This window comes from Microtus oregoni, unplaced genomic scaffold (genome assembly GCF_018167655.1).
Source record: "Microtus oregoni isolate MIOR12 unplaced genomic scaffold, Mior012 000067F_004, whole genome shotgun sequence".
Taxonomy (NCBI): Eukaryota; Metazoa; Chordata; class Mammalia; order Rodentia; family Cricetidae; genus Microtus; species Microtus oregoni.
The window spans coordinates 271,651-286,237 of record NW_024543957.1 but is presented as its reverse complement, the minus strand read 5'-3'; the positions used below and the strand labels follow the sequence as shown (position 1 = coordinate 286,237).

General features: G+C 48.9%; 1 protein-coding gene across 1 annotated transcript; it reads left to right on the top strand.

The window, feature by feature from the left end:
* Nucleotides 1–241: 241 nt before the first annotated feature.
* Nucleotides 242–12,858, top strand: LOC121440355 (plasma membrane calcium-transporting ATPase 3-like; the record flags this gene model as incomplete). Its single annotated transcript, XM_041641152.1, has 7 exons — nt 242–349; nt 1,420–1,611; nt 3,296–3,509; nt 3,751–3,962; nt 5,081–5,188; nt 7,800–7,982; nt 12,669–12,858. Coding segments are annotated over 7 exons (1,182 nt in total), but the record flags the coding sequence as incomplete, so codon positions are not given.
* Nucleotides 12,859–14,587: the final 1,729 nt, after the last annotated feature.

Below are 14,587 nucleotides of genomic sequence, written 5' to 3'. Positions count from 1 at the left end.
AAACCAAGGCTGGGACAGGGAGACAATCATTCAGTTCACACAGTGTGGGACCTTCCCTTCTACCATATCTTGCCAGCCTATGTTACTGAGACAAAGGACCTTGGTGGAAGTAGGGGGATGAAGTTACCCCCATTAAAGGCCTGAGAACTTGACCCCATAAGTGACAAGGAGCATAGAAGCAGGCCATACCAAACATTGGGCAGATACCTTCAACCCTACCCTAACCCATTCTGTGTTCCAGGCATTATTGACAGCACAACTGGTGAGCAGAGAGCAGGTGGTGGCTGTGACTGGGGATGGTACCAATGATGGGCCAGCTCTCAAAAAGGCAGATGTGGGCTTCGCCATGGTAAGCCATCTGGTGCCAGACCCAGTTCATCACACAGATGAAATCATGTTTCTCCTGGAGTTAACTTTGCATCAGAAAATGGAGAGCCAGTATCAGGACAGGTGACAGACTGCTAGAAGCTTTCTTCACTCACATCTTGACTGCTTGTGGCTGTGTGGGCTCTGACCATTAACAAATATATATGTGATTTGTTTAAAGACATCTGGTGTGAGGACACCCAGAGGTTACAGTGGAGCCTAACTGCACCACTGAAGAAAGGGGAGAAACGCTGAATGGTGGCTTGACAACAGTGGTACCTGCCCATAATCACCTATTCTTAGTCCACTCAAAGTAAGCCCCTGGCCCCAAGAGTGATGAGCAGAGACCACAGGGAGTTCTTCCTCTGGTTTCTCTCTTTCTGTTCATATAGATCTAGCTCTTCTTACTGAGCAGGGTGGCCTTCTAGATACTGCCCCACATGGTGAGCCCTGCCCCCAACTCACAGTGGTTAGCAGCCTAGTGTCACCCCCCCCCAGCAGAAAGGAGAACCTTTCACTCAGTCATATTTGGTTCAGCAGTGGGATGGGGAAGTACAGCATTCCTGGATCTCACAACCTGGAGTAGAGAGCAGGCTGAACTGTCCAGGGGTGACTGATGTCACAAGACACAGGTCCAAGATGGAGTGGGTGAGGGCTACACAGACTTGATGTCTATTGCTATGCCCAAGCTTATGCAGTGGAGGCAGCAAAAATCTGCTATGGAGCCAGGGGATGGGGTCCTTTCCACTACCCAGACAGACAGCCCACATTTCTCAGGGTTTCTTCAAGTAGCCAGACAAAGGACTGGTGAGTAGCCACCCAGAGGGAGCTGGACCTTGTGGAAGGCTGTATGGATGTTGTTTAGCAGCAAAGGGCCCCCTCACAACCAAATGTGGCAACATGCAGTTCGCAGTGTAGAGTGTGTTAGATTAAAACAAGTGCTGTTCAATTAAGGCCTTATTTGGAAGAGAAAGGCAGGGGACCATCCCAGGTGGGCTGGGTGCCCAAGGAGGACTTGAGAAATAAGCACTATGCTTATATACCATCCCCCAGGGCATCGCAGGCACTGATGTGGCCAAGGAGGCCTCTGACATCATACTGACTGATGACAACTTCACCAGCATTGTCAAGGCCGTCATGTGGGGCCGCAATGTCTACGACAGCATCTCCAAGTTCCTGCAGTTTCAGCTGACAGTCAACGTGGTGGCTGTGATCGTGGCCTTCACAGGTGCCTGCATCACTCAGGTGGGCACCAGGGGCCTACAAGAGGCAGTAATGTGGGCTCAAGAGGGCCATATTAAGAACAAGTGTTTTGCTTGTTGCAGATTCTTTTTATTGAAATCAAAATCATATACGAAAAATCTTATCTCTTCATGGTAGCTGTTTAGTAGATTTTTTAGTATATTCACAGTGTGAATCATCACTTCCTTCTAGTTCCAGAACACATTCATCCATCTCAAAGGAAACCTTTCGCCTACCAGCAGTCATTCCCCACCCCACCCCCAAGCCCCTGACAACTGCCACTTCTTTCTGCCTCTATTTATTTGCCTGTTGTAGATAATTTGTATCAGTGGAATGAAATGGCATGTGGCCTTTGGGGTTTGTTTTGTACATTTTTTTGCCAAGGGGGATGGGCATGTGTATGTGCTGCACTGCACATGTGGAGGCCAGAGGGCAACTTGCATGAATAACTTCTCTCTTTCCACCGTTTGGGTCCCAGATAATTGAACTCAGGTTTGCGCCTCTATTCGCTGTGCCAATTTGAAGATTCAACATATGGCCTTTGCACCCCACATCTCAGTTTGCATGTTTGCAAGATTCATCCATCTTGCAGCTTGGCCCAGTGCTTTATTCATTATCATAGCTGCACAGGAGTCCACTCGGCCCCATTATGTTTGTCATTCATCCATGCTTTGGACCACTTCCGCTTCATTGCAGTGTAGTGTTGCTAGGAACGCTCATGTCCAAGTTTCAATATGCATATGTCGTCCGCTCTCTCGGGTTGAGATCTGGGAGTAGAATGACTGAGTTTCAGAGAAATTCTATATTTCCCCTTTCTCAATGCTTTCATCTTCCCCATTGGTTGGAGGCCAGAATTTATTGATTTCTTGTTAGGGATGGTTGACTTTATTGTCAAAAAGTAGTTAACTATTTTGAGTGATTAGCTTGATTCCTTAGTGTGTGTGTGTGTTGGCAAGGTGTACATACACGTGCATTCATGTTTATTTAGAGGTCAGAGGTCAACCTCTGGTGTTCCTTGGAAGTTTTTCACCTTGTTCTTTGAGAGACAAACTTTTTTCAATAAGACCCCAGCCTCACTGATTAGGACAGGCTAGCTAGACAGCAAGCCTTAGAGATCCTCACATCTTCATCTTCCCATCACTGAGATTACAAATTCACACTGCCATGCCAGGCTTTTGTGATACAGATTCTAGAGGTTGAGCTTAGGTTTTCATGCTTGTAAGAGAAACACTTTACTAACTGAGCTAACTCCCCAGCCCCTCAGGGACTTTCTCTTGATATCTAAGTCAAGTATGAATGATATCATAACAACCATCCTAACCACTTGTAAGTACAAAATCCATGCCTCAGCATATGCAGTTTACTCTCAGAATATTCCCATGATTCCCTAGAGGATACCTCACACCCATTAGCAGCCACTCCCCATTGCCTCTCCAGCTTACCTGTTCCTCTGTATGTGAAATTCAGACCACAACTTTGAGATCACTGCCACCAGGCAAGAAGAGAGGGAAGTAGGTGGGAGTTAGGAAGCCAAGTGGAAAACATCTGCAAACCTGAGATTCCCATGACATTGGCAAAACTGAGCTTCTCCTCAGTAGTGGCAGGCTTTCATATCCTAGCATCCCAAGGTTACTCTATGTAGTTCTGCATGGCCAGCATACACGAAGGTGACTGCCCTTCTCTGCAGGACTCTCCTCTCAAAGCTGTGCAGATGTTATGGGTGAACTTGATCATGGATACATTTGCCTCACTTGCCCTGGCGACGGAGCCCCCAACTGAGTCACTGCTGCTGCGGAAGCCATATGGCCGAGACAAGCCCCTCATCTCACGTACCATGATGAAGAACATCCTTGGCCATGCTGTCTACCAGCTCACTATCATCTTTACGTTGCTTTTTGTTGGTAAGTTAAACCGGAGGCACATACTTCATGCGTGAGCCCTGTCTGTGTCCTCAGTCTGGCACAGGATGGGATACAGCACTTATAGACTGAAAAAAGCAGGCCCGCTCTATACCTTTGACCCATACCTCCCTGCTTCAACATGTACCCTACTGTACATCCCTGGGGCAGATGTGGTGGGGGAGAGTGGCCACTGGGGCTGAGAGATCTCCCTTCTCAGCCCCTGCCTCTCTCCTCCCTTCAGGAGAGCTCTTCTTCGACATCGACAGTGGAAGGAATGCACCCCTGCACTCGCCCCCCTCCGAGCACTATACCATCATTTTCAACACCTTTGTCATGATGCAGCTTTTCAATGAGATCAATGCTCGCAAGATCCATGGTGAGAGGAATGTCTTTGATGGTATCTTCAGCAACCCCATCTTCTGCACCATTGTCCTGGGCACCTTTGGAATTCAGGTAGGACATGAAGGTGTAGGGGCACTGACATTGGCCTTCTTGTACCCAAATCTTTTCCACATTCTAGAGCAGATGTTTTGCGTCTTCCAAGCATTGCTGAGCTCAGTTTTTCATCTAACCTACTAGCTTCCAGGGGGCTATGGGTAGCCTTTATCCCCTATCCTTCTCACATGGTTTCCAGAACCCTTCTTCCCTAACTCTCTCTTGGTCAACCATGTTAATTTCTAGCACCTAACTCCTTGGTGTTCTAGAACAATAGAGATTCTTTAGGAAAAGCTTGTTGTGCACATGGTTGATATGTTAAACTTTGGCTCCCACAACACTGTGGTCAGGGTGGCAAGCTCAGCTCCCCAGGAGGGGCTAAATGCTCTAAAGTATAGTGTCTTCAAACAAAACATCATTTATAGTTAAGTCCCACAAATCAGAAAATGGCTGTCATAGAAATGTAGCTCACTGTTCACAGATCCCAAGAAGAGGGGCATGTCATACATTGGTGGCCACCTCTAAATGCCAGTAAGGAACCACTGAGAGGGGAATTTTACTGTGGTTTCCCAGGACCAAATGAATAAGGGGATCAACAGACTTCATCTTGGCTAGCATGAAATCATTTCAGCCCACCATGGGGTATAGACTGGCCCCGCTTGCCTGGAAAATGGCTCTGAGCAAGGTTGGGTAATATGCTATGGATTGCTTGGTTAGCATTTAAGATATTGTCCTGGGTGTAAGACTTCTTCTAAAGTAGACAACAAGGAAGTCAGGAGGCCGAAGCAGGGTGACCCTTAAACTATAGGGCCATGCAGAGCAGGCAAATGTGAAAATAGCCTTGATGAAGCGGGAAAGATGGTGCAGACAGCTGAGTCTCACCTGGAGGCTGGAGGCAGCAGAGGGTAGGTGGGAGTGGGTGACAGCATGTGAAGCTACACAATGACACATCCTGGTACCAAAAGGCAGTACATGCCAGTAAACATTTGTCTATGGTCAAAGTGGTCTGGCTCCCAGGAGACAAAGTCAGTCTGGAGGGCAAGGTTTGTAGAGGGCTAGACAGGACGCAGAGAAGTCAGGAGCCATCCTGGTAATAAACTGCTCCTCCTCCCACCACTCTCCATTCCTTCCCCCAGATTGTCATCGTCCAGTTTGGTGGGAAGCCCTTCAGCTGTTCACCACTGTCCACAGAACAGTGGCTCTGGTGCCTATTTGTTGGTGTTGGGGAGCTGGTCTGGGGACAGGTGAGTGTCTGCCTCGTCAACTTTCTCACCAATACCTTCATTCCGGTGGCTTCTGTTCATGGCCCTCGGAGTGGATAAGACACCAGGCATCCTGTTCCACCTACGCCTCTCACTATCCCTACTCCCTGCCCCACAGTCTTGGAGCCTGTGGCCCGGAACTTGTGTGGTGTGTGCTCAGGCTCAGGCCTATGACATACTATAGCCTGGGGGTAAGGTCACAAGTGACAACCTCAGGAATGAGAACATAGAGCAGATAAGTCACACACTGTCCTAGGAAATCATCTAGTTTCCTTCCCCATAGTATAAGCGAAAAATTGCCCCCTCAACCTGGATATTTGGGGAACTGCAAGTGAATCTGGGTGTAGAGCACTTGTTTAGCTGTCATAAAGTCCTGGGGACCATCCCCAGCAGTGCAAAAAAACAAGATGGAAAGAGAGCCAGCCTGTGGAGCTTGGGATGTCCCAATAGATTTGAAATTAAACAATGCCCTGCTATGACATCTATGGGACAAAGACAGCTTGAGAAAAAGGAAGTGTTTGGGCTTCATGGAAAGTGGCAGGACAGCACCTGTGGACCTGAAAGTCGCAGCTGCCCCAAAGGAGCAGTTGTAGTACCCAGTGATGAAATCAGGAAATAAAATTTTAAGTGTCGGCAGCCAGTACAGTCTTAGGCACCAAGCCAGCTCCCTCCATGGTACACTGAAGCATTTTGTTCAGAGTTCGGGAACACTAGTTTGGGAAGCCACATCAGGATCTGCTTCACTTTGGGCCTTGGTCAGCTCAGGCTGCCGCAGCAGACTACCAGAGACAGGCAGGTTACACGAAGGCATGTATTTTCTCACAGCTCCAGAAGCTTGAAGTCTAAGATCAAGGGCAGCAAATTCAGTATCTGATAGGGGTTCCTTCCTGGCTTCTGGTTAGCTACTTTCTCACTATGGGTTCCTAGAAAGTTCTCTGGTATCTCCTCTTATAATGGCACAAATCTGGTGGGATCAAGGCTTCAACCAAATGACTTTATTTACCCTCTATTATCTGCCTCCTCCAAATATTTCCAAATTGATGGTTAGGGCTTACGACTAGGGGATAAGGAGGTACCACTTAGGTTTATAACACTATGAATTTTGTTTCTTTATCCTCTTGGTATGTCCTCTACCAAGCTGGCCGCAGAGGCCACTTCGACTATGGCAGTTGCTGGCCTCTGACATTAATCATGAGAGACCACTTAGTTTTTCCATCTCATTTTCAAGAAATCTCTTCCTTTCCATCAGTGCACCTCCTTCCTGTTAGGCTTCTGCTGGAGAGCCCAATGGAGTCCCTTCATGCTCTGCAGTCTAGACTCCATATACTCCACTCTGCCCTATCTATGCCAGCCTCTAGTTAACCTTTGAACTCCCTGACGCAATAGCCACTGCAGTTCTTCTGGGGTGCGTGCTGCCTGCCTGTAGCTCAGAGTATTTTTAATTATAAAAATAATGCACATTCAAAGTGACAAAACTTGGAAAAAAGGAATCTCTATAAAGAACCTTAAAGCCACTCCTCTCATGCTGACAGGAACCTAAGAGGGACAGATTGACCTGCCATCCTCCACCCAGACAGTTGAAAGGCACATCCCAGCCTTTCCTTCTTGTCACCTTTTCCTCCCTAAAAGGGTGATGTGGGATTTCCCTCTGTATGTTGTGATTACCATTGATTAATAAAGAAAACTGCTTTGGACCTATAGCAAGGCAGAACTTAATTAGGCATGGAAAGCTAGGCTGAATGCTGGGAGAAAGGAGGTGGGGTCAGAGAAAAGCCACATAGCCCAGCTGGAGCCAGACAGAATTTTACCCAGTAAGCCACAGCCATGTGGCGATACACAGATTAATAGAAATGGGTTAAATTAAGATGTAAGAGTTAGCCAATAAGAGGCTAGAGCTAATGGGCCAAGCAGTGATTTAATTAATACGGTTTCTGTGTGATTATTTCAGGGCTAAGTGGCCGAGAACTAATTAGTGGCCTCCTCCAACAAAAGCCCCTGATCACAAGCCCTTTTCTAAGTACTTCTTTCTCCGGGAAATGCCAGGAATAAGCTTCCATGGAGCTCAGTCTCAGAGAACATGGCAGCCAGCTTTTCTTTCAGTAACCATGAAGGCCAGCAATGTGGAGTGTTATCAGCTAGGAAGCTCACCTGAGTCCCGGTGTGCAGTTTCTCTTTGAGGTCAATCACATGTGTAGAGTGGGTATTATACTGTACTGAGATGGCTGGCCGCAGTATCCACACCCTCTGTGCCCCATAAGAAATGTATACACTAGCAGGTGTCCCAAAGCCCCCAAATGAGCCCATTCTTCTCAGGAAGCATGCCCCAGGCACTTCAAGATCCTTCCCAGAAGTGGTCAGAGGCCAGCACTGTCTTCCTCACATGGTACTCTATACATTGGCCTCTCTGCTCCATGGTCCTGGATGAGACTCAGTAGATTAGGAGTCTTCTACAAGAAAGCGCCAATTTAGGGTCTACTAGGCCCCAAGTGGGCTTTATCTCTGAGAGGTGGGGCCTCTGGTTTATTCCTGGTCATGGAAGAGCCTGCTCTCATGGCCACCTCTGTTTGCTGCCCTTTGACTCTGGCTTTCCCAGGTCATTGCCACCATCCCCACCAGCCAGCTCAAGTGCCTGAAGGAAGCAGGGCATGGGCCTGGGAAGGACGAGATGACTGATGAGGAGCTGGCCGAGGGGGAGGAGGAAATCGACCATGCTGAGCGAGAGCTCCGCAGGGGCCAGATCCTCTGGTTTCGGGGCCTCAACCGGATCCAGACACAGGTAAGCTGCTGTTCCACGTGACTCCTATTTTGCTGCCTTAAAAAGCAGGCAAGAAGCAGAAACTGGGCATACAGAATCCCAAAGCCAGCAGGGAACTCCCTGGATCTGGCCCCCAAGTATGCAGAGGCAGTGGCTAGTTCCCCTTCTACCACACAGAGGTGCCCACCACTGGCTGGCCATTTAGCTCACGTCTCCCTGACACGTCCCTCAGTGCCCAGGTAGCTTCTCTCCTAGATGGGTACAAACATGTGCTCAGGGCTCTCTCCGAGGCACAAACCAGCACTGTCTGCTTTCCTTGACAGGGCTACTTAGGCAAGTTGCATTTGAGTATGGGAGAAAAGACTCCATTTCAAGGAGTCTTCGACTAGTTCTCTGATCACCAAAGTCTTCTGTAATCACTGTGCAAAAGCCTTTCTAGGAAGTGGACTCTGCCACCAAGCTAGTTCAAATCTCAATAGGCTAGGCTAGTCAAGGCTAAAGCCATCAGCTACAGTTCCCAAAAACATCAGACTGCCAACAAAAGGCAGTAGTTAAGGCTTTTAAAAAAAAATCTCACGTGCCAGGCTACCCTGATCTCTGCCACCAATTCCTTTTTGGCCAGCTTTCTTACTAGAAGGTTCCATACTTGCTGCCTATTTCCATCTTCCCCTCACACTCTGTCATGATTGCACTGCCTACCACTCCCACTATGGCTGACACCACTGTCTGCAAGGCCTTCTTCCACTCCATGCTTTCCAGTTGCCCTCTGGAAGTGTTGCTGGCCCTGCTCATCCTGACAGCTTGCTGTTCCTTCTGAATTTCCATCTCCTCTCTGTCTTTATATTCCTGGTATCTCCACCTCCCACTCCAACCCTGATCTCTCATGCTGAAAAGCCCTGGGAGAACCTGCTAGGGAACTAGCTAAGGCCAAACATTGCACCAGGCCAGCAGGCCTCCTCACACTGCAGCCTCCGGGACTGACCTGGAGGCGATTCCCCATGGCCTACCTGGTATACTCTAAATTACCGTGGCACTGTTACTCATTGCCTGTTCCCATCCAAGGCCTTGGCTACCGTCTCTCTGATGCCAGTCTCACTACCTCGGCTGTAGGCACAATCACTTTTCCTCTCTGGGAACTTATTGGCTAAGGCAGAATCAGCTGGGTAGATTCTCCTTGAATCTGTCTGACAACTTACGCACTGGGACAGGACATGATTCCACACCCCTCCCCATGTATTCTTTCAGCTGCCTTGACACACGTGGCCCAGAACAGGCTATCCTCTGGACTCTAAGGTACACACAGCTACTCCAGCACCCCTAGTGATCTAATGGTGTCCATCCTGAGAGTGCCTCCCCTTTTCCCTTCTAGGCTCTGTGGGTATACCTGGCACTGGCAAGGCACCAGGGTCATTCCTTGCCTTCCATCTGTCTTTGTTTATGCCTGCCCCTCTGCCACCACCATGGGGCCTATGGAGCTTATCTCCATTATCCCCAGGATGAAGTTTCAGCTTCTGACTGTAGTCTTCAAGCTCTAGCTTCTTGGCATCACCGCACTCCTCCCCTACATATCCCGATGACTCTGTGCTGCTTTTCCAGATGTGCACCCTGCCCACCCACACTGCTGTGCCTCCCTGCTTGCTGCCGTGTACCCTTAGGGCTCTTTTTCCATGCTATAAAAGCCTACTTAAAGGTTGCCAAGTCTATGCTTTCTTCTCCCATACTACCCCCCTACCTCTATGGGCCATCTGTGTGACTGAGGCCAGCACACTGAATCTGAGAATACCAGAATTCTGTGGGGGAACTACTTAGAGAACAGGATCCTTTAAGACTGGGCGAAGTGGTACCAAAGAAGTCCAAGTTGAAGGCATTCCTCAAGGACCAAGCATCCCAAGAACCTACTCCAGTGTGTCCAGGTTCATATCTGAGCCATGTTATCCTAGCTATGATTCAGATGGATCCTGGTAAAATGGGAACCACCATTAGATCCCTAGCCCAAGCCTCCTCTCCCCACGGGGTGAGACAGTGCTTTCAATACAGTGCCCAGGACAAGCATGGCTGCAACCTAAGTAGCTTTGACTTGTTTCCTGTAATAAATGTTTACTCACTAGCATGAATGTATAGCAAATGTCAGAAAACAGCCCTCATATCTTCCCAATGTGCATGTGGCCACCTAACTGTGCCTTCCAGGAGACTGTGACTGTGACCACCCCCAGTAACCCATCCTTTTCTGATTCAGGGCAGATCTTATCTGCCATGCTCCAGTTCTGATGCAAAGCACAGAAATAGAGTACAGCAGTGACCCAACTCCACATCAGCCTCTTTTATTTCTGTTATGTAATTCCAGATAGAGTTAGCATCTCTATCTGCTTAAGCAGCCCTACCCCAACCTAGAGTGTCAATGGTAGCCTGGCCACCAATCTATGTAGTATCTTTGTGTGTCTGTAAACTTCTGGGCCTGCCACTGCTGCCCATCCACTTGGAGTCTTGGTGTTCCATGTCATTCTAACTGTTCCATGCCCATGTAGATGCAAGCAAGCAAGGAGATGGGACCCCAGGGAAAGAGAGAGTGGTACAAAATCAGCCAATGAGCGCCAAGGCTGGTACCAGTTCCTCAAGCACACTTCTTGGCCCTCAGTAAAGCCACACTGATTCCCCCATGGGATCTCAACTTCCATGGCTTTTCCAAGTGGGGCTTTATCATTTCAGATTCGTCATGACTCTCAAGAATACTGAACCGGTCACTTTAGCTCAACTTGTTCTATTTGATTCGGAAAACCCGCTTTAAAAAAAAATTAACTAAAGCCTCTGGAAGGCTTTTCAGGTTGTATGTGTTTCCTAGGCAACTGGCCCCAGATTTCTGGATCTTGTGAACCACAAAATTGCTCCCCGGATTTCGGAGGCCTGCACACCATTTTCTGTTGCAAAGTAACTTGATGCCCGCTCTCATGCGTGTTCTATACTAATGTATCCATGCACCAGATGCTAGGGTGCTGCTCCACAATAAAAGAGAGTGCCTCAAACCTGGATCATGTAGCTTTTTGGATGTTCATGACGTGGTCTGTCTTTTTTTGCATTCCATTACAAATTGATGAGATTCTTTACCAATGGCTGAGCCCTTGTTCCTGGCCAGCTCTGGGGCCTCTGGTAGGGGGAGGGTGGTGACGGTGATGCTTTCATAGATATGGTTATCCTGCGGGGACATCACAGAAGATATCATGGAGACTGATGCCAAACTGAGGCAGCAAAGGCAGCTTTCCCATCCCTTGTCTTTTCCATCGCCTAGAAACCATGCAGTCCAAAGAAGCAACGCCACAGCCCAGAGTCTGCAACACCACCACATCCACACATCTTCCTTACATGAAATACCCAACCACGTGTACAACATATTCCTCACAGATGCACTCACGGCCTCAAAGCCTGCCTTCTCTCGAGGAAAGGAGTGAGGAAGTGGGTCATACTGGGTGAAAAGCAGCCCTGGGCAGGTTAAATGGAAGGATGGCAAGTCTTTCCTCAGGGGGGCTGAGGTTGAAAGACATTTTGTTTGGAGGAAGGAGTCAACAGTGAAACTGCTTCTTTTGGAGAAGCCCTGTCAGAAAGTCAGAGGAGACTGGAGGCCAGGGAGTTCCCACTGCAGGGCTTGGGATGCCAGACCGTAACAGGTCTTTGGAGTCCAGAAATGCATGTTGGCTTGTCTGCTCGTTTTATTCAATGAACTGCATGATACTTTCCAGAAGTTAGATCCACCATCAAAGCTTCTCTCCACACTGAGGCCGTTCTCCAGGAGAAGGCTGCCAGTGTGCCTTGCCTCTGGCCTCCCTGAGTCTAGGCATGTGGTCTCCCAGTGTCACAACTGGATATGGTGGCTCAGCTACAGTTCCTTCAGACCCTACTTCCTATATTTGTCACAGCGTCGTAGTCAAAGACAGAGTCAGAAAATCCAAAGACAATGAGTCAGGAGGCTTCTAGCAGGATTTATTTACAGCGCTCTCCTATGGGTCTCATCTTCCCCTTCGTCTTCTAGAAAGCGCAAAGGGTTGTCCCCCAGTCCTCCAAGCCTCCATGCATGGGGGCTGTAGGAAAATTTCTGACAAAACAAAGCCTCTGATCTTGGAAGCCCCTCTTCTACCTAAGTCTATATTCTGCTGAAATCCGAGTGATTATCAACTCCCCGCCACAGTGGAGCAGGACAGAACAAGAGACCCTCTGCTAAGAGGACCATGAACAAGGGCAGTGATTTCCCAGGGATCCAGGCAAGAGCCTCCAGCCCACAAACTGCTGGAGAATGCTTCCACCTTCTAATAAGAGCATGTCATATCCCTCAGGTGTGTTGGGGCGGAAAAAAGTGTTGAGAACTACCGAAGTAGGATAAGGAAGTGTTGCCAGACACAGGTACTTATTGACGAGTGGCTCTCGATGAGCGAGCGTATCGTGAACGCAAGTGACTACCTACAAAATGTTTGCAGTGTGCTTCCACCGGTGACCTTTCCTTCCCACACTCCTGACCACTAACCATTTGCCCAGCAAAACCCTCTCTCAGTCATGGCTTTGTCAAAAGCATTGGCAGCTTCCAGGAATGGGGCTGACCTAGCTGAGGCTTTGCTGGCCCCATATGTCCCCCATGTGGCCCCTGCCCTCACCCAGCCCCACCCTGTGTGGTAGCCTGGACCTCCATGCAAGCCAACTTTTATCTCATTTTCTCTCCCACAGATGGAGGTAGTGAGTACCTTCAAGAGAAGCGGGTCATTTCAGGGTGCTGTGCGCCGGCGGTCTTCAGTCCTCAGCCAGCTCCATGACGTAACCAATCTTTCTACCCCTACTCACGTAACTCTCTCTGCCGCCAAGCCCACCAGCGCTGCTGGCAGTGAGTCTTGACTTCCCTTTTCTCTCATAAATGGCACCTGGGGGAAGATAAAGCATCCCTGACTCTTCCTTCTCTTTTCCAGTCTTGCATTTCTGCTCACCGTGGCTTTTCTGTTCCTTCTTTACTGCCCTGTCCAGTCCTTCCCGCCAGACGGTATCTCTCCAAAGCCATATTCTCTTTATGAAATGACCCCACAGCACTGCCGGGCCTTTCGTCCTTTGCTTTGTTTGGGTTTTGGTTTGCATTTAGTACCCCTGCTACCATTGGTTTTCTTTTCTTGGATTTGTCTGCATGTACCCATGGTTCTTCATGAACTCGGGCTTCTTCCAGTGGTTTCTGGTGTCAGGCTGGGGACTTGCTCCATGTTCTGGGGTGAGTGTCAGGAAAGCATGTGACCCATGGCTACCCTTCTGGGGTAGGTAAAAGCCCACAGTGTGGTATCATTTGCAGCAGAAGAATCCAGCCTATCTCCCTGGAGAAGAAAGTAACAATTTTCAGCATTCTCCTTGAGGTGGCTTCCAAAGGATGCCCCTGTCTCCAGTCCCCAGGTAGCTTAGTGGTGACTGAGAGTGCCTCTGTTGAGCAATTCGTGCCTGCCCTGAAGGCCCTGCCCTGAGTCAGGATCTGCTAGAGGAGCCCTGATAACAGGAGCTCAGAGGCCAGACAGGTGCTGTTTTGTATGTTCCCAGGCATCTTGCTCTTTCCAAACAGGCCTCAGTACTGGAGGATCTGAATCCAATCTTGTGCAATCCTCTCTACTCCTTCCTCAGAGAAGCCAGGGCATTTCAATGACAAGTTCCCACCTTGCAATTCACATTTTGAAGAGAACCCTGGGTTGACCTGACTAGATAGAAGCTTCCATAATTGCTCACATCTTTTTATAAAGACAAGGAAGAGGCCACTAAACTGCTGAACCTGTCACCCTACAGTGCCCCAGCAGGAGAGAATGCAGGCAACTACATGGAGGCGGGGTCACTCCTCGGAGGTTGTCTACTTTTGGTAACAAAGTCGGGAGGTTCCAAAAAGTGAACAGTAAACCTTCGAGTATGAGTCCAGGGCCCCTGCTGGGACGGTTTGATGCTAAGTCTTTCCTTTCCTTCCAGTGAGCCCCCTGCAGCTCCCACCAGACGGAAAGCCTTAACTACCTCACCTTTTTCCCATCACAGACTGTTCGGGTTCCTTTCTGCTTGGTTTCTTTCTGTTCTTTTCTTTTATTTATTTATTTATTTATTTATTTATTTTAGGAACTGGTGAGAGGTCCCCAGTGGGAGGTATCCCTCCTCTTCCTTAAGCTCTTCTTTTGGGCTGCTCTGTCTTTTATAGAAAGGATAAGTGTCCCCCAGGAACAACACAGATGTATGTGCTCCACAACCACAGGCCACATGCACCTCCAGCTTGTACACCCCCTGGACTAGCCACCGCGGCCCCAGATATGGCCTGACACATGTCACTGTTGGTCTGGAAAGCAGCCAGTGCTCCTGGCATACCTCGATGGGACCAAGAAATATCTCAGGGCTACTTTAGATGCCAACAGGAGGCTCTCTACTAAATCAGTTAAGGACAGACTGGCCCATGGCCTTCCAGCACATGTTGGCCATGCCCACAAGAACCTCCTACACCAATGCCCAGGTGGGCAGCACTAGCTTTCTTCCTCTACACAATATGAAGAGTGGATGTAGGACACACATAGATCTGCTCAGCCCTTCTCTTCCTGCTGACTTCTTTCTTCACTTTCCACCTGTCTGCCTACCCACCTGTCTGTCTG